The sequence below is a fragment of the Plectrocnemia conspersa genome, unplaced genomic scaffold (assembly GCF_051122295.1).
Source record: "Plectrocnemia conspersa isolate PC_06_02 unplaced genomic scaffold, ASM5112229v1 ptg000003l, whole genome shotgun sequence".
NCBI classification, from domain to species: domain Eukaryota; kingdom Metazoa; phylum Arthropoda; class Insecta; order Trichoptera; family Polycentropodidae; genus Plectrocnemia; species Plectrocnemia conspersa.
In genome coordinates this window covers 14,308,903-14,329,214 of record NW_028277167.1, presented here as the reverse complement: position 1 = coordinate 14,329,214, position 20,312 = coordinate 14,308,903, and the positions used below count along the sequence as shown (strand labels likewise).

The window sequence follows — 20,312 nt, the reverse complement described above, 5'->3', positions numbered from 1 at the left end:
AGGTATTTTTTAACTAAGCATACATATATTATAATATATAACATAACCAGAAAATAAAAAAATAAACAGAAAAAAAGACTTTAAATTATAATTTATTTCTTAGTGGGTCCTAGGAATATTATTATACAAATTCATATCTCCTTACATTTCCCTGGCCGTATCCATTTTTTTATACCTACATTTCCTTAATTTTTATCTATTTCTAGTATTAAATCTTTGTACATATTTATTTCTTATTAAATACTTTTACAACTAATATGTACCTTTAATTATGTATATATAAAAATATAATTTTATTAAAAACTTAAAAATTATTGTTAATTGAAAAAAAATTTGCTAGTACTATTTTAAATTTTAAAAATAACAAAAACATCTCACTTATTACTTAAAAAATATATAAATAGCAAATTTCCATTTTAATAATTTTAATAAATAGTACGTAGCCCAACACTTATGATAATTTATTATAAGTAAAGAGTGGAATAAAATATTTTAATAATGGTTAACTTAGCTTTTTTGTATATTTTTACTATAAATTTCACTTTTATTAATTTAAATATCTAAAATCGTTCAATCAGCTTAAAGTTATTTATCATTGTATGTATTTATATATATACATATACATTGATATGTTTATGTCAGCTACGAGGAGCTGGTCCGGTTCGTATCAAATAATTTTAATTTTATATGATTTTTTGCTTTTTTCTATGTTTTATTTTAATTAGATTTTTAAATATATATATATATATATATATATATATATATATATATATATATATATATATATATATATATATATATATATATATATATATATATATATATATATATATATATATATATATATATATATATATATATATATATATATATATATATATATATATATATATATATATATATATATATATATATATATATATATATATATATATATATATATATATATATATATATGTGTGGTTGAATGCGTTTTCGCGGAGAAATATTTGGTTAATATTTCTAGGAGTCGGATTACTCCGCGTACTTTTTTGATTCCGTGTGGAATCATGGTCCCTACGTTTCGGCCAGATTCGCCCGGCCATCCTCAGGGGAAAATTGAGATCTGAACAACCACATGCTGGGCTTTGCCCACACCGGATGTTCATATTCTCAATTTTCCCCTGAGGATGGCCGGGCGAATCTGGCCGAAACGTAGGGACCATGATTCCACACGGAATCAAAAAAGTACGTGGAGTAATCCGACTCCTAGAAATATTAACCATATATATATATATATATATATATATATATATATATATATATATATATATATATATATATATATATATATATATATATATTTTAAATCTCGAGATTCATCGCGATTTATGCTTACTTGTATTCTATATTTCGGCCGTGATCATGGCCGGAAAATCACGGCCGAAATATAGAATACAAGTAAGCATAAATCGCGATGAATCCCGAGATTTAAAAAATAATTATACTCGCAAAAATCTAAAAATCCATATATATATATATATATATATATATATATATATATATATATATATATATATATATATATATATATATATATATATATATATATATATATATATATATATATATATATATATATATATATATATATATATATATATATATATTCGTTTGCGCGATAATCACCGAACTATAATTTTACATATCAATAGTTTTTTTTATCTGTGTGACGAAAAAAATATAAATGTGTTATCTATTTTAGTAAAAATTTTGATTCATATTCGAATTTCATGTAAAAAATGTATATATAAATAATTAATTAAAAAATATTTTGTTACTTTGAATCCGGATATAATAATAACAAGCATATCTTTACAAAAAAATATACAATAATATTAGATAATTAATAGAAAAATATAATATTATTTAAGATTTTTTTACATTATCAATGTAAATTAAGAAGTGTTCGTACGTAAGTAATGTGTCGTCTATATTATATAATATATAATCATTCACAAAATTTTGGGCGATAATAAATTTAGTATTATAAAAATATTCACTATATTTTATTAAAATTCAAAAAGACATTAAAAATTAGTTAGCACGGCGTCACGCTCAAAAATCAATAATTGTTACTCCTGACTGCGATTCTTGTGCTGTTTAAACCCATACTTCACATAAACGAATTAACCATTATATTATTATTATATTTGTTTAGGTTAGGTTTGGGTTTGAACAGCAAGTGGACGTTTCGTAACAATCATATTTTTACGTGGCGCCGTGCTAATTAACAAGTAGCAATATTTTTATCCATATATAAAATTCATTCATTTTTAAATGTATATTTATATATATACATATTTTTTATTAAAATTAAGTCCATTGTGACCTGACAGGTTAATCCAATGCATGATGATGGCCAAAAGCATAAAATATATTATTTTTTTAAATACATACATGATAAAAGGACAGACACAGCTGTTCATTATCCCGTACGAACTGAACCAAATCCCCATATGTGCACTAGAAAATGTCAATATCTCGATGCACAGTAATGAGCCGACGGATGGTCATTGCCAGAGAAGTTCTAGACTTCATAGGCAAGAACAGTGATATGAGTACATATTAATATATGTATTTTTATTTTAACGTATCAAAAGATTTAATCTGCTTAATATGAAAGCAAGAGTTTCGGCAAATACATAGAAAAATTTAAAAACAAGATACACCACCTCTACTCGAATACACCACCTCTTATCGTTTTCGAATACGTTTATTTTTATTTTAATTACACCGCATCTTAAATTAGATTCGTTGAAAACATTAAAATATAAGCCGCAATACATTTCCTACTGATAACAATAATAATTATAAATTATAAAAATCACGTATATTTTGTAGTATTAAACTGTACAATGCTATTGAGCTCCACATTAATGTAAATATAACTAGATGGGAAAATCCATGCACTTAATAAGTATCTGTACTTATCTTGAATTCTATAGACGATTGAATAACTGTTATAAGTTATATTTTTCCTGTTTACTTTAATATCCATAATTAGAGCATATATCATATTTTTCATATTTCCCACATCTCTTATTTTATCGCTGTGTTAAAATCGTACACAATTTAAATTATTCGGGAAATACTACTGAAATCGATCATTGACCCGCGTGAAAGACAACTATACGATACATATTTAATCTTATTTTTATAATGCAATCTTGAATGAAATCTAATAATAATATTAAAAAAAAAACATTTAACAAACCAGATTCATGGTAATATAATTGGCAAATTATTGTAATCACATTCCATAAATATGTGTGTTTACCAAATGACACAATGGTTGAAAGGTTATCGTGCAATTATTTATATTTGAAGACAAATAAAAGAGGCTTACGATAAACGTTTTCATTATTGACTAGCCGACATTGGCGAGCGTTGTTTCGCTTCACATTTACACCAGTGCTGACTTGCAATACACAATATGAAGAGACTTCTTTTCCTGTTCCTGCTGTGCACCACCATAGATAGAGGATTCATCTATGCCGGAAGATCGAGTGGTGGTGGTAGCAGGGGTGGCGGTGGTAGCAGGGGTGGTAGCAGAGGCGGTGGTGGATACAGCTCTCATAGTTATTCCAAACCTTCCTATACTTCTCATACTTCTCATACCAGTTCTCATGGGACAAGTTATCATCCTTCGGCGCCAGCCTCGCCGAGTAATTATGGATGGACAATGGGAAATAGACCAAGTTCTACGATTTATCAAGGAGCAAGTGCCGGTGCCGGTGCTAGTATAGCGGCTGGTGGTGGTTCCAGGCACACGTATCCTTCAAGTTCTGGTAATTCTGGCTTAGATAGAATTAGCGCCACGCATTCATATCCCGTTAACAGTGGAGTCTCTGGCACTGGAAGTCATGCATATCCATCTGGAGGAGGACTATCGGGAACTTCACACTCCTATCCAACAAATACCGGCTTTTCTGGATCTACTGCACCGAAATATCCATCGCAAATAACGCCACAACACACTTACCCAGCCAACACTAACAATGGAGCCTTTGGCACTGGAAGTCATTTGTATCCCTCTGGAGTAGGCCAATCGGGAACTTCGCACTCCTATCCAGTAAGCACAGGCTTTTCTGGATCTATTTCGGCAAAATATCCATCGCCACAACACACTTATCCAGCCAACTCTGGTTTCTCCGGATCTACAGCGCCAAAATATCCATCTGGATCCATCACACCACAGCATACGTATCCAGCGACTAGTGGCGGATCGAGTTTCAACAACGCTCACAAGCAACCTATAATTCCAGCTCAAATTACACCACAGAATACGTATCCTTCGCATAGTGGAATCTCTGGAACAAGTGTGGTGAAACCTTATCCAACTCAACCGGGATACCATAGCGGTGGAATCACTGCTCAACATGCATCTGGAACGTACTCGGGTGTGCCTCAACAACCTCAATACCAACCAGCTTATGCTCATCCGGCTTCATATAACACATATAGTGGTGGATATGGTTTTGGAGGAGCAGCAGCTCCTCACTATCAAACCGGTCCAGTATTTGTACCAGTCTATCAACACACCCACACTTATTCATCTTCAAACAACGATCTATTGACAGGTCTAGCGATTTGGAACATGGCTAGGCATAGCGGCCACACGCATCATTACCATCACGATAATTATAATGGCTACGGAAATAACCAGAATTATGGAGGTAACTATAACAATTATAACAATAGAAGAGATGGCGGCTATAGAGATTGCTCTTTGACGACTTACAACACCGATGGATCTATAACTAAAACCAATATCCCATGTGAGATAGCCAATACGTTCGGATCGACCACAGATTTCAAAGACGATCCCATATTAAACACTCCAAAAGAAACGTGGAAGTCAACATGTGCGATTTCAATGATGAAGGACAACAAAATCGAAAAGACGGAGATACCTTGCGAATATTTGTATAAGAAAGCAGCAGAGCGTCCTAAAAACATAACACAAGAAGCACCCTTAGCTCTATTTCCAGCTCCGCCTCTATCTGTTATTCCTTTGGGAGCCGCTGCTGAGAATGATGATATATATAAATCAGAAACGATCTTCCCATCTTCGACTACTCAGCTACCGACTATAGCAGAAGAAAGCAACACCACTACAACTGTACAACCTTCCCAGAATACAACTGAAACTGTTACAGAGACAAACAACACAACATCGACTATTTCCCTAGAGTCCACAACAGTTGCGACTGTAATCGATAATACAAATTCTACAAATGTTCCAGTCAGTACAACTACAACTATGAAAGCAGTTCCATTAGAAGTATTAGGAATATCTGATACACCCGTGTCAACCACTGCAATTCCGGATAATGAAAAAAACACTGAAACCGTCGAAACTACAACGGCGATATAAATACGTGTTTGCACAGTTGTAAAAACCAATGCAAATACGTATATAGCATGTAAATTGTAAATATTTATATAACGGTTTGACATTGAGATATGAATAGCAAAAAATGTCAAATTTAATGTATAAAATATATATAAATTTATCATTAATTAAATCGAATATTTAGTTAAGTAAATGTAAACGTATTATTTATGTTATATAATAGATGTATAAATTTTGATAAATAAATAAATTAATATTTTTTGTTCGAGTATTATTTACAAGTACGATTTTAATGCTGCGCAATAAAAGTTAGATATAAGTTCAAATTTAAGTTCAAGTGAAATGATAACACCAAAAAATAAATCCGACATGAAACGTGTAATTGTTGATAATTTATAATACGAGTTTTTGCTTTCTATTAAAAAATATTATCCAAGGACATTTCTAAAGATAGCAAATTTGCTTAAACTAGTGATAAAGGTGAAATCTAGCTATTTTATTTTGTTTTTTAAAGTTTTTAAAAAAACAGTCATATCACAAATTCACGCTCATTAATTATATTGTATAATTATGTTAGAACAAAGCCCATGAAATGTATTCAAATGCTTATTCATTGTAAAGACCTTCAATGCCACCACTATTTGTTCAACATGTTATTTATAATAATTTAAATGTGCTAAGTTCTGAAATGTGATTCGATTTTTTAACGGCAAGGCTTTTGAAAATATTGTTTTCTTACTTTAAATCAATAAGTGCTCATTTTTTAATAAAAAAAATGTTTTGGCGTTCGTTTTTGACAGTTAAACTAATATTTCAAAGCTTGGGTTCGGTGTGCTGTTAACAATTGAACAATTCTCGAAGAATTTCAGTTTTGGATTCCGAAACCTCCTTATACCTCTTCACGATCGCGTCCTTTTTTGTTTCCCGTTAGAGTCAGGACGTCCGCACTAGCCCACTCGCCTTGTTTGCCACCATCCAGGTCCGTAATAAGTTGACACTGCATATTAATCTATTTAATGTCAGATACGAGGAGTTGTTTTGGTTCATGACATTTCATTTAAATAAATATTTATTTATTAAACTTGTATTATTTCTGTTCATCGTAACGTTATTATGTTAACCTGTTCGATCACAATATTTAAAAAACACACTATCAATATGTTTTGTAATGTTAATGGTTCACGTTGATATAAGTATATACGCATTTTTAAATACCTGATATTTTTAGCTAAAAATATAATTCAAACCGTGAAAGTTATCAATAATTGTATTGACAGTGTAATACACAAACAATTTATATATTTTTTAATTATATTTTTGTTATATTTTTACAATCGAGTTGAACAAATTACGCAATAACGGACTTTGAAATTAACGTTACTTACAAATTTCTGGATAAGAATCACGGCATTGGCTAAATTTAGTACAGATAATCCCCTTATGGGTATACGATGGCATAGTCGCGTAAATCTTGAACTTTGAACTGGTTTTTCTGGCGAAAAGTCGTACGTTGCGTTTATCTAAAGCGGTTACTTTGCGGTAACTTTGTCATATATAAGATATTTTTTAATATTTAACCAAGAAGTTGTGTCAAACGAAGGTTAGTAAATATTTGCGTTGCGTTTAAGGCGCGCCTTCCCAGCACAAAATGGCGAAACTGATTGTGGTTTTTGGCATCGTCTTGATGGCTATTGGAATCTTCTGTGACTTCGGGACCAACATCGACCCCAGCAGAGAAACCAGGTTAGACATCAACAGAGAAACGACCAGTTTCAACGGAGTCTAATGCTATACAAGACAGGTGTGCAAATTCAACTTCCCGAATCACATGGGATGCTTAGCTGTATCAAAAAAGATTTGTAAGAAAATCACGATACACAAAGTGATTGAAAATCAACCGATGACTACTGAGAAACCAGTGATTACCACTAAAGCTACAACTACTACTGAGAAAATAATCGTAAACAAAACTCGTGCGACTAGCAAACCTATTGAAGAAACGAAAGGAGAAGATGCAAATAATATTACTCCAACATTGCCACCTTTCGGTGGTATACGAAAGGTGATTGATGTGCCGTCGAATTGTCCTATAGGCCAGAAAGCTGCTCAAGGCAATAAATGCAGAAGTACTGATTATCCATAAAAAATGTAAGTTTTTTATCTGTCATTATAGGTGTAATTTTTCAATATTTTTACCACAAATTTAAACATGACGCTTAAAGTAATCATAAAATGTTAAAATATATATATTATTAACATATTAGATCAATCACTAATACAAATTATGCAGAAATAGAAAGTATATTATATTTAATTTGTACTATAATTATAGTAAATGTAAACTAATAGTAGTACAATTTCACACTTTTAATGTCGGATTTACTTTAAATTTATGTTTGTCCAAGGAAAAGTTCTATTAAGTTAAAAATCTGCCATTACATAATTCCACTTCTTGATATGTATATAGATTGTTTTATATTTTTTCCAAAATAAGATAATTCCATTAAAGTTAGTTTTGTTCTCATACATACATAATATGTCTAAAATGTGATAAAAAAACATTTTTACTATTGAAGTTGATACTAAGAACTATCAAAACATTGTAAAAAAAACATATTTAATTTATTCAAAAAGAAGGTTGATATTTAGTATCATTACAAAAAACAAAATTAATGATATCTTGCTTATAGACAAACAAATAGTATATAATATCATGAAATATTGTTTATGCACGATTTTTATTTTGATAGGCGATTGAAATTTTAAATTTGTTGTTTTTCTTATACATATAACAAAAATATTATTCATTCCACATTGTGTAACTTAAATTTTGTATTATTATATCATACTAAAAATCATATCAGTAACGTCCTTTGAATTTTAAGCAATTAATTGTGCCTAATTCACTTCCTTGTTGTACGTTATTTGTTACTCTAATCAGTTCCTTTATTTCCAGGATACTGCGGTTTTCTAGGTGTAATATATATATTTCGGTAGTGATCAAATTCACACAAGCAATCAGTAAACGTGTGCAATAACAACCACATTGTAAAAGTTCAGATAAAATGTTATTCGTAAAAGGACGTCATATTTTCCCGTTGTTACTACTGATGTGTTTTTCGCTTGGAACTTACGGACGATTAACGCGTGTACGAAATGCGAAGCCAAAGGAAATGACTGTCTTTCAAGTTGAAATGTCTGGTAGTGGGCACGGTCGTGATGACGAAGATTACAGTGGCGATTACGGCGACGATATAGGCAGTGGAAAGAGTGATGACGATTATATGGATGAGCATGTTGAAGAACAAAAAGAATGCCCCCCTGGACATATGATGGACCAACGCGGAAAATGCAAACAAATATTTTCAAATTGATTTATTTAAGTGAAACTGAGCACAATTTAAAGTTAATCTATAATAAAACGCTTATTTGCTTATTATTTTTATGAGTTAGTTTTTCCCTTTCATTTTATTCGTAAAAAATGCAAAGAGACGCTATTATTTTAAATTTAAATTTTAATATTTATGTTTTTATTATTTAATTATTGTTTGTATTTTAATAAAATAATAAAATATTTATTTCCTTTTTAATTGCTGTGTTTTATTTAATTTATTTTATACTTATGGTCAAATATATTTGCGTTATGACCAAAATTAAAAATATAAACGTTGACACAAGTGAAGTGTTTACGCCTGACATCTTTTCAAAAAGAAGACTTAAAAATGTCGTTCAAAGTTGCTTGTCTATAAATTGCGTAATAAAAGCATTTGAGATAATTGTTCTTATTAACCGCATATAACGTTAAAAGGTTTGTTTTTAAAAATTGTCATAAAATAGTCACAAGTAACAATAAAATACTACCCACATTTTATGTATAGATAATAAAAATATCTAATAAATTATTTATAAACGTAAATTAATTAAAAGGCTTTCATTAATACAGTATTACGATACATAACATATATTTAAATTATTTTAATGGTTTATAATAAATTTTAAAAATCAAGGTTATATTCCACAAAATATTTCAGTAACTTTTGATTATATGAAATGCTTAAATCAATCAATAATAACGATGTTTGGAATGAATAAATTTGTTTATGTAGTGAATAATCTAGGTTTCTTACTGTAGAAGATAAGAGAAAGATTTAATTGCTCTCGAATGCATTAAAATTTCATTGTGACGCTTGACATCGTCGTATACGATAACTAGTCTTCTTTCACTAGAGTGAGTGTCACATTAAATAATGTTTTATATTAGTATTTTTTGTACTAAATCAACTTATAGTTTAAAAAGTTAAACAATGGCCGATCCCACGATACAAACCTTTTGCTGCCATCGGGGCAGATTCAACGTCGACATGGGAGTAAAAATAATGAGCGAATTTAACACTCACTCGTACAACATTGTGTGTTTGTGTTCGTCGTTAATCGGAATATTAGGAGCATTGTATCAGGTAATTAATTATATATATTTGAAATAATTAAAATTTAATTAATGTTCCGAATAATACACTTCTAGATCTTACCAAAGGAAGAAATAGCTTACCAGACTAGACCTCAGCTAGTTACAAGAACCAGAGGACAGAATATTATTAAATGGCTGGCAGTAGCAGACCTTCTCGCATCTTTAGGTTTTTATTTATATTGCATATTTACATTAACTTTTTTATTATGATTGTGATTATCTTATTACAGGCGTCTTTACCAGGTCGATTGTGTGGATAAATTTTAAAAATATAATGCCTGTAGACAACGATACTGCCGATGTTCTATTCTGTGCTTTCACATCGGTAATTTATTTAACTAATATTACATTAACAATTAATTCAATTCAATTCATTATTATCTCAATCTTAAAAATATTGTATTTCATACTACAGACATAGTATGTTTAAAAAGTGCAAATCATTTGTTTTAAATATTATTTTCAAATTTAATGTATTATATGTAGTATCATTTGGATGATTTTCATCAATCATAATAATACAAGATACATATACTTGCCACAAAATACAAGAGTTTAGTTATAAATTTAAACAAGTTTACTTTACTTAAAACACATTTAAGTTTTTAAAAAAAATATCACAATTGAATAGCTAGAAAATGTTATTGTTGTATTTTATACAACAGACGTATGTTTAAATCAGTAGTTTCCAAAACTATGATCCTAATTATAACTTGTGTGACTAAAAGATCAGTACTTAAGCAGCACTCCAATTATATTTAATATTTTTAGTGTAAAATTATATCTATAATTCACTTTAAGGCTTATCTCGTATGGTATTTCATTGGTCCACTTGCGCTGAGCAAAGTTCTCATACACGTTCCAACTACTTTATTGTTATTCCGACACTTAAATGATAAAGATTGATAGATTATTGATTTTGATAGCTTATAACTTTCACTATTTCAACATAAAAAAAAATATAGTAACGTTTCTAATTTCTCTAATTTTGTTTAAAATATAGAAAAGAGTAATGACAAGTTTATCGTACGTGTATCAGCATCTTGTACTTTAGAGCAAATTGGTGAGGCGTACACTCAAAGTTGTCATCTCTTTTTCACTTATGTATAATGATAAAATTAATAGACCTCAAAGTGACTCTGTTAAAAAAAACGGAGTATATGTGTACAATTCATTTTAATTTTTATATCTCAGAATATCTTAATGCTAGTGAAAAATTAACAAAAATTTTCTAATAACGTTTATTAAAATTAATTTATTATACACCAAACTGTTATTTGTGAAAAAAATCATACATAAAAAATTCATTATCAAGAATAATAATACGACTTTTAGTTAATATTAATCCAATATTATTAAAAAAATAATATGTATGTCCCTTAAATATCGTTAAAATAGAATCAATGATTCTCATATTTTTCATTGTTAAAAATATTCAGTAATCAAATATAATATCAGATTATTTAGATTGTGCCAAACCAATGTTTTTCAATTATTTTTGTTAAAACAAACTAATATTTTCTTTAGATAGAAAATGTAATATTAACGTTTAATATATTTATTTTTTATATTATTTGTTAAAATAAAAGTTTTTGCTATTAACAACAATCTACAACTTTATATGATCGATAAACTTTCATCAATCTGCAAGTTAAGAGGGTTTCGATTTTTAGGGTCAGAATAAATATCAAATGATTAAAATAAAAATGTAAGACGATCAAAATTAAAATAATAAATGGTTATAATTATTTTATTCAGGGTTAGAATAAATATCATATGGTTAGAATAAAAATTACTTACGGTCAGAATAAATATTTAAGATATTCAGATATAGGACGATCATCTGAATTAAAAAATTATAACATTGATTTAAATGGGCAATAAATTATTTATATTAAAAATATCGTATAAAAATCTCGCTCGCACGTAAATGATCAGAACAGTGAATACCCCATGAATAACTCTCGACGAATTTATTTAATTGTATGTAATATGCGAAGGTATTCAGAGCGACAAACGAAGCGGAAATAACGACAGAGCAGCTGCAGAGAGCATCTGACAACGTAGCAAACTCAACCACACAAGTTGGCCCTATTTTATCTTGATAATGCCCATCTGTCAACAAAAAATTAATCTTGAGGTTAAAATACAGATCATATAATATATATACTGATCAATGAACTGTACTAAATACTGAAGAAAAAAATTATTCTGAACATATGTCAAAATAATTCTAACCATTTAATATAAATTTCGACCAATTAATATAAATTCTGACCATAACCATATTAAAAATACGAGCTATAAATATATTTTAAAATCAATCAAATTTTCAAAAACAACTTCGAAGTTAGTCATTTCATATGCATATCACAGCCAGACAAACAAAAACCAACAATCTAAGTTTAAATGAAGCCACCGGTTGTTATCTCAATAGTTTATATTTTAGTTTTATCAAATAAGTCCAGTAAAGATATACACGGGTTTACATCATACAAGTATTAAAATTAAAATCATCTCTAAATACTATTTCATAATTATTTATTTAATTTAATCTATACGAGTCTAATTATGATTTTCAACATCACACATCATATGAATGGCTTGATTTAATATATATGTTCGTTCGTATTCTTTAGGCTTGGACTCAATACTTCTACACGGCGACATGGCTATGGACGATGGTATACGCCATAGACATGTATCTGTTGATACACGAGAAGGATTCCCACTCTAATGTATACCACGCCCTTTGCTGGGGGCTGCCGGCAGCGATGACGGCCGCGGGTCTGTCCATATTGTACATACCCGACGCCAAGTATGTCATACAACACACGTACTTTATAGAAGAGTTCATCTGTCACGTAATCAATTGTCATTTTAGCTGCCACGATTTGTCGTCGCAAGAAATCGCATTCACTCGCATATTGCCAAATTATTTTGCTACTTACATACCTATTGTTGCAGTGATGATTGTCAATCCCGTACTCTACTTTTTGTCTTGCAATAGCATGGAAGAGCTTGTGTACCGCATCACATCACAAGTATTGATTTAATGTTAAATAATTGTTAACATTCAGTAATTGATCTTTATTTGTGCGTTTATAGTTAACGAGAAAGGAAAGAGATATCCTGGATTCTTTAAAACTGAAGTTTTTCCTGATCAACATCGTGTTTTATATGTGCTGGCTGCCTAATATCATCAATGGAGTGTTGTTATGGGTTTTATGGTTCGATCTGCCAGTAAAAGCAATCATCATAATATGGTACACAATGGTAAGAAGAGTGTCTTGTAAAATAAATCACAGTTTTAGTCCATTTTATGCAATAAACTTTTTCAATGAAAAATGCACTTTTGTGCATTTTTACTGTCATGCATTAGTAAAAGTGTATTTTTAGTTAACTTGCAATCAATACCTATATTTGCTCAGAATCAAGATTTAACACCAATCAACTTGTCCACAAATATAATTTTACAATGTTAAAGCATCAACAGAAAATAAGTTTTTTTATTTGATTTAATAAATACGTAATTACTCTTCAATATTTATGCAAAATTTGATCCAGGCGAGTGAAGGTGAGAAGAAGGGGGGGCGGGTAGTTATATTTCCTTCACGGTCTTGAAATGCTACGGATGGCATTCATTATAATATGCATTCATATTGAGGAGAGACAGTAATATGTATCATAGGCGGTTGGTGAAATACTTTCCCTCTTGATCGCTCTCGTGTTAATAACTAGAGTGAATGAGAAATAAAGGCATGCAGTGCATGCCTTTATCTCTCATTCACTCTAGTTACTTAGCACGCGAGCGATCGAGAGGGAAAGTATTTCACCGACCGCCTCTGATATGTATATAGATATCATTCAATCCTTGAGTATAATAGAGAAAATTTAAAAAAAAGCAAACATGGCATAAGGGTGGCTATGTGATGTAGAAAGGTGCTTGTGCTTTAAGCAGGGTCCTTAAGAGTAACTATACAAAATTTTATTTCATTGGTCGAAGTTGTTGGATTGCAAATATATAGATTAGAGAATGGCAACCAGATTAACTTAATGCGCGCGAGTGCTATTTAAAAAAAAGATAGCAACTTTTCGCCCCTATAAAATGTTTCGCTAAAATATTTCTAGCGCCTTCATTTTATATCAGATTTAGAATATACTTTTTTCACTTGCACTAATGTATCAGGTTTCTGTATTTGTTTCTAAAAAGATCTGTGACATTCATAAAAAAAATATTAAATAGTTGTTCATGTGCTCTTTTACATATGTCACTAATATTTTTATTCTGTCTCACAGAATATTCTGGAATCCGCTTCTTTTCCAGGTGTCATATCCGATTTTAGGTGTTGGTTAAAACCTTGTTGATTAATACCAAGTATCCCTCGCGATCCTTGACTGCATGAAACACTCATCTCCGTCCATTGTCTTATAATTCGCATATTTTACCATTATTAAGGTGTGAAGAAGCTTATATTTCGGACCTCGAATCACGTGTCACGTGCAGTATACTGCACTTTCTCCGTTTGACAGTTGAAAAGAATTTTCGATCGCAACCTATCGTTAAGAGAATTCGATCATTGGAGCCTATTTTAATCCGTGAAACTACCAATGGATTATTTATAGTGTTTGTCGAAAACTTATCTACTAATACATAATTTTAAAATTAAATATACTAGTGGTCCTTAAAAAATCTTTAATAAAAAAATTTGACAAAAATTATTTAAAAACGATAAAATTTTCTTAGAAAACAACGAATTAGAAATTAAAAATGTTACATTTTTTTATATTAAATGATTTTTCATTTTCCGATAGATATTTTTTCCAAATCTAGTTTTTTTATATACACTATTCAATCCAAATATCAACTTGCTAAAAAATCAGACTTACGTTATTCGCGTTGCATATTCAATTGATATACAATCGTTACATTACCATTTCTTTAATGTTGTCGAGAGTTTTCAGCGTGACTCCAAGATATGTTTCTTCTTATTTAATTGAACATCTTTCTACCATTTTTAATATTATTCTAATCATTGTCTTTCAGGCTATGTTGAATCCACTCCAAGCTTTAATGAATGCAATAGTTTACCGGCGATGGACCCAAGGTGCCCAAAAATTTAAATATATCCCCAACATCCGAATGTTCCTGAACAAAAATAAGGACGACGAAATCCTGAGAACTCCGCTTATTCCCAGGCAGCCTTCTCGTCTGCTTCTGAATGACAATCCAGCACATACATCGTCGTCAATGTAATTTGTGTTGTTTTTATTTATATTGAATTTTAGTATTGTTATATTATTACAGATTATCATTCCACTTGTATAAGTGCAAGATAATACAAATTATTAATACTCAGAACAATAAGGATTATGATTATAATTCTATTTACAAATTATTATTATCAAAGATAATGAATTAAGCACTTGATACATTTTTTAAATTAATTTATGAATATACCAAATTTTAATATATTTTAATTACGATTTTAGTCAAACCAATGATTGGTTCCTAGTTTTATTTTTATACATTATATAGATTAAAGTGTGTGCATTTAATTTGGATAGTCAGGGTAAGAATGTATTTTTCGAAATGAATGTATTTTTTATATATATATATATATATAATATAAAATAATTTATTTCTCTTTGTTAACGTCAAAAGAAGCATCTAATAAAGTAAACAATAATTAAAAAATGTATATACAATCTCGTTTAGCACTACATATTAAATATAATTTCATACCGTACAATCGACTGTATGTACAATATTGTAATAAATAAGACACATTTATACAAATATAATAACAAATTACCGAACAAATATTTTTTTTTAAAATATAATGTATTTTTTTAATAATTCATGTTTATTAATTAATTTATATAGGACCAATCTATATAAAAATATTTTTAAAACGCTATTATCGTGTTTCATTTCTATTCAATAAGACATCTTATTACAAATGTAACTACAGATTTTTAATGTCAAGGCGTATTAACTATTTCAATACATTACATAACCACTCCCCGGTCACAGTATTTTTTTTTAAATTATTTATAAACGTCTGGCACGTACCCACCCTTTCCTATGCAGTGGTATAAAAAAATCCAGCTGTTGTAAAACATTTTAGAATATTCGTACAAATTTAATTTTTATCAAAAAATGATTTTTAAGATGAAAATTCACAAAAGACAAATTTTTGTGTTAACTCAGGCATGACCGGGAAGGGGTTAGAAGAAGATAATGTCATTAGAAGCGAACAGATTGTAAAATAATGTATAATGGAATAGCTTCGATGAGCCATAATTTTAAATTTATTTTCATTGTATAAAATATACAAATAATTGATAAAATTATGAAGTTTTGAAGTTATTATTAGCAAAGACTAGTTTAGAAGCTTTACAAGGAATTTTATTCATGTACGAGGGTGAGTCAAATGGCGAGTATTTGAAGAGCGGCAGTAAGAATCAGGCATGTAATACTGCATTTGTTTTTTTTCAGTAATGAAGAGTAAAACCCACTAAAATTCATAGATAAATGAAAGTTCAGTATGGTGATGCATGTCTGTCACTCCAGTAAATGTACGGGTAGATTAGTTCCAACACAGTCAAGTAGTGACATCAGTCAATTGTAACCAAAGCACACCACAAAGTAGGTGTAGGTGAAAGAATTGCGTATTAATTTGCAGTACATTGAAGCAGAAGATATTGTGTTTCCTAGGATGAAACCAAGTGAGCGAGCGAAGACTGGAGATATAACGAGGGGTAATGTTGGAGCACTAAAGTGATTTTCATATCTTTGGACCGCTCAAAGTAATGTGGTTCGGGTCCAACAAAGAAGTGCAACAGGCAGTGTAAAACTTAAATAAAACATTATATAGTCTAAATGTCTTTCTAGTAAGATATTTAAGATTTTCATTTGACTCACTCTCGTCTGCTCTATAAAAAGCATAGAATGTAAGAAACATAACTAAATGTATTAATGTATGAGGGATGTTCCATAATTTTTTTTAAATAAATTTAAAAATATTGTTCTATTTGGACAATCCTGCATTATTCTGCATTTTTATTATAAGTTACTTTATACTTCTTAGTGCTAAATTTGGTTAAGGCATGATTTATCCATTTTTTTAAATATATTCATGAAAATTATAGCTAATGTATCAGTAATAATATTTTTTTTATGAAAGAATAGAAAGTTATGGACTTTCCCTCTTATAATAACATAAAACGAGTCGTCAAGGATTTTAAGAAGCAAAACGAAGAGCATAAAACTATCTTCTAATAAATGCGAACATAAACTATTATATTAACAAACGGTTCACAACTAAAACAATGGTATTATTAATCATCACATAAAATGAATAAGTAAAATTTATCACAATCGCATTTGTATCTATATATCATAACTGGCCTTCTGGTATGCCCATGGTTACGTCGGTGACGTCTTTGATTATCATGTGGGCCACTTGCCACGCTAATTCCTCTTTAGCTTTATCGTTATCGCCGTGCACGAACTTGCTCACAACCCGTTTCAAAATCGAAGGATCCTTCTTCTCCGGATCCGGCTCCATGGTGGACTCGAACCTGCCCAAACTGTTGACGCGGCCCAAACACAGTCCTTTATCAGACTTTCTGCGCCACAAAGTATCACTGCGATACAATTGTTTCAAGTCTATCCTCATGGAAGAACCGCTAACGCTCCTCGCTGACGATTCCCCCATTATTGAATTATTTCTAGTGCTCACACTAATCTCACTGCTGCAATCCGAAGCCGATTTTTTATGCTTCTTAACAGACTGCCAATTGCTTTGAACCGAACTCACCATTTCAGACAAGTATTGATAATACAATTGGGACGTAAGAAACGACGTTATGTGCTGCTGCAGAGCCTTCAAGACCAGTCTGAACGGCTTATGAAAACAATCGGGAGACGGTCCGCCTTCTTGGCATATGCTCTCTTCGATATTAAACCGAATCTCGGACGAAAACCCTAACGAATTTGTAGCTTGAAGAGAGAAGTATTTATCATACAATATAATAGCGTCATTCTGCGCCTGTTCAGGATCATAATTCACGCTCGTTTTTAAATGCTGTTTAAAATTAACGACAGCCATTATGAATTCTAATAAAAGGCTACATTGTTCTTGTTCTAAGAATTCCATGAAGTAAAATAGCGCCATTTGATTATATATAATATCTTCTATCGTTAAGCTACCGCTAGTCAAAATGTCTATTTGATATTTACAATGGTAATTACTCTGAGTGTACTTTTCGAAATGATGATTGAACATTTGATCGTAAACAAACTGCTGCGCTACTTTGAATATGTTGGGATCGACCAAACCTTCCGGATGGCAAATCAAAGAAACAATCGCATTTCTCACGTCATCTGGAATGTCTAATTTATATGGCGATTCTAAAGCGATGTATTTCTTAAAAATAGCCACAGCTATATCCAAAACTTTATTTTTCATCTTACCCGGCTCCGATATACCATTCATTTTTATACTGCAAGACGGATATCTTTTAATGTCAAAGTCTTCACCGGCTTCGCTACAACCGTTGCATTGCAGACTCGAATCGAAACTGACGGTTCGGCCGATTTTTTTGCGAGGAAGACTATTCGATTTCTGCGATATATCGAGGAATTTGACGGATACTTTAAACGCTTCAACTTCCATCCAAAATTCGACTAGCCGCCGCAAAGATATCGATTCCATATATTCAATAAAATAGCCTAAAGACTGTTTATCCGATACAGTCTCCATCAGAGTCTTAGATAAGCGCGAGCTCTCGCAATATACTCGCTCTTCTTGTTCTAAAAAAAAAACAAAAAAAGTTAATCAAAAATATTAGATTGTAATCCATTACTTGTACATAGAAAATTCTGAAATCAAGCAGCTTAATGTTTCCTTAATTGCAAAAAAAGTATTACCGTTTTTAAAACTTGAAAATCAATTGAATAATAGTTAATCATACCAAACGTATTTTTTATCTCGCAAGGTTTTAGACCAATCAAATAAGAACTCACCATTATTATCTATATTTTCTAAGTCAAATCTTTGATATGATTCGTCAATACTGTTTCTATGGGACAGACCGGTGGGAGAGTAGGAGTCGCTCGATTCCGGAGGTCGTGTAGGAAATTTTGATTTTCCCCGTCCTATAAAATTAATATTTTATTTTATGATTTTATTTTAAATTGTACCTTCGTGCTGGAAATAATAATTACCCGCATTTTTCCAAAACTTTAGCATCTTTTCTTGATGCTCACATTGTTCCGCTCATGACATTTATGTCTCGCGATGAGACCTGAAAATTGAACGCAATAGTTAATCAAGATCGTTTGGTCGACGATATTGCATAAATACGCACACGTTTTTGCAACGTGATTTAAATATAAAAGCTCACATTTAAGCGCAATCTATTAAACTATTCGAGTTTACGTCACTAGATCGCGACCTTTTTGACAGATAAACAGGAATCAGCGGATTGCTATTACACTGGCCGTAGCGCGATTATTTCCGGCCATCTACCGTGAATATGTTAATTTCTTTATAAATAAATCTTAATTGTATTATATAAGCAATAGTAATAGCAAAATATTTATTATTTATTTTACAAAATACAATTTGTTATAATAAAAAATATTAATTTGTATCTTCTCGAATATATATTTATTATTAAGAAAGAGTTTATAGAAATATTCTTTTTTCTTTTAGAGTAATGCAATACCTAATAATTTTTATTCTCCGTCTTGTACAAGTCGGAAATTAAGCAAATCTATGGGCTTTAGACTTTTTAATTATTTTTTATAATAATGTAAGAACAGAACGAAAAATAAAATTAAATAATTATATTAAATTATTTTTAATACCATATTATTAATATAATATATCGTCGGCTTCACAAAACATAATATATGGTGATTTCTTTGTTACTTAATATAATGTGACCAGACATCCTCCTCAATAATGTCGCCTATCTTTGTCCACTTTTTGTCATTCTCCGTTTTCCTCGAACAAAAATGTTCGAGGTAACCCTTTTTAGCTCCCATGGCATTCCTAAATAAACAAAAAAATTCTGAAATGACGCAGCAATTTGTTCTTCGCAAACCAAACTTTTCTAGATGGAAAAAAAATTAAAAAATTGAAGGACCAGTGAAACACTTGTTCCAGATTGAACATTGTAGTTCATCTTTCTAAATGTTTGAATATAATTAAACATACCCCGAGTCCAAACGTCACGAACTCCGGTTGTATATTTAAGAGCAAAAATAATCAAGTACATATAAGCATTCTTTCTAAATGTTAAGTAACTATTATTTACTTTAATAATTTATAAATTATAGCTTATAATAGTCAGGTTTAGACAGAACCGGTTCCTAAATGTTCAGCGTCCCGAGCTCTAAAACGAACTAAGGTAACTTGAGAAAAAATTGTT

General features: G+C 30.3%; 3 protein-coding genes across 11 annotated transcripts; 2 read left to right on the top strand and 1 right to left on the bottom strand.

Annotated features, from left to right (window-relative positions):
* Positions 1–3,251: 3,251 nt before the first annotated feature.
* LOC148236695 (uncharacterized) lies at positions 3,252–5,659 on the top strand. The gene has a single exon (XM_088182548.1). It carries the CDS (start codon positions 3,476–3,478, stop codon positions 5,417–5,419), a length of 1,944 nt encoding a protein of 647 aa, XP_088038674.1. The 5' UTR covers positions 3,252–3,475; the 3' UTR covers positions 5,420–5,659.
* Positions 5,660–6,673: 1,014 nt separating this feature from the next.
* On the top strand, positions 6,674–17,417 carry LOC148236694 (G protein-coupled receptor 143-like). 8 transcript variants are annotated; one of them, XM_088182552.1, is made up of 11 exons: positions 6,674–6,937; positions 7,027–7,546; positions 8,355–9,206; positions 9,505–9,626; positions 9,687–9,855; positions 9,921–10,032; positions 10,097–10,191; positions 12,506–12,684; positions 12,751–12,910; positions 12,975–13,142; positions 14,914–17,417. In XM_088182552.1, exons 5-11 carry the CDS (start codon positions 9,703–9,705, stop codon positions 15,121–15,123), a joined length of 1,077 nt encoding a protein of 358 aa, XP_088038678.1. In that variant the 5' UTR covers positions 6,674–6,937; positions 7,027–7,546; positions 8,355–9,206; positions 9,505–9,626; positions 9,687–9,702; the 3' UTR covers positions 15,124–17,417. The 8 variants fall into 8 exon arrangements, with proteins under 8 accessions (XP_088038678.1, XP_088038680.1, XP_088038677.1 ...); XM_088182554.1 differs by having other exon boundaries at positions 6,717–6,903; XM_088182551.1 differs by having other exon boundaries at positions 6,744–6,937; positions 7,004–7,546.
* Positions 17,152–19,403, bottom strand: pkaap (A-kinase anchoring protein pkaap). 2 transcript variants are annotated; one of them, XM_088182549.1, is made up of 4 exons: positions 19,281–19,403; positions 19,102–19,181; positions 18,901–19,032; positions 17,152–18,687 (listed from the first exon to the last, which is right to left on the bottom strand). In XM_088182549.1, the coding sequence occupies exons 2-4, from the start codon at positions 19,124–19,126 to the stop codon at positions 17,270–17,272; spliced, it is 1,575 nt and encodes a 524-aa protein (XP_088038675.1). In that variant the 5' UTR covers positions 19,127–19,181; positions 19,281–19,403; the 3' UTR covers positions 17,152–17,269. The 2 variants fall into 2 exon arrangements, with proteins under 2 accessions (XP_088038675.1, XP_088038676.1); XM_088182550.1 differs by having other exon boundaries at positions 19,247–19,385.
* Between the last annotated feature and the right edge of the window lie 909 nt (positions 19,404–20,312).

Coding starts and splice junctions, on each gene's coding strand:
- LOC148236695 (XM_088182548.1), top strand. CDS start 3,476: ATGAAGAGACTTCTTTTCCTGTTCCTGCTGTGCACCACCATAGATAGA.
- LOC148236694 (XM_088182552.1), top strand. CDS start 9,703: ATGGCCGATCCCACGATACAAACCTTTTGCTGCCATCGGGGCAGATTC. Junction 10,192..12,505: donor TATTCTGTGCTTTCACATCG/GTAATTTATTTA, acceptor CGTATTCTTTAG/GCTTGGACTCAATACTTCTA. Junction 12,911..12,974: donor TGTACCGCATCACATCACAA/GTATTGATTTAA, acceptor GTGCGTTTATAG/TTAACGAGAAAGGAAAGAGA.
- pkaap (XM_088182549.1), bottom strand. CDS start 19,126: ATGCTAAAGTTTTGGAAAAATGCGG. Junction 19,033..19,101: donor AAAGTTTTGGAAAAATGCGG/GTAATTATTATT, acceptor TTAATTTTATAG/GACGGGGAAAATCAAAATTT. Junction 18,688..18,900: donor AGAAAATATAGATAATAATG/GTGAGTTCTTAT, acceptor TTTTTTTTTTAG/AACAAGAAGAGCGAGTATAT.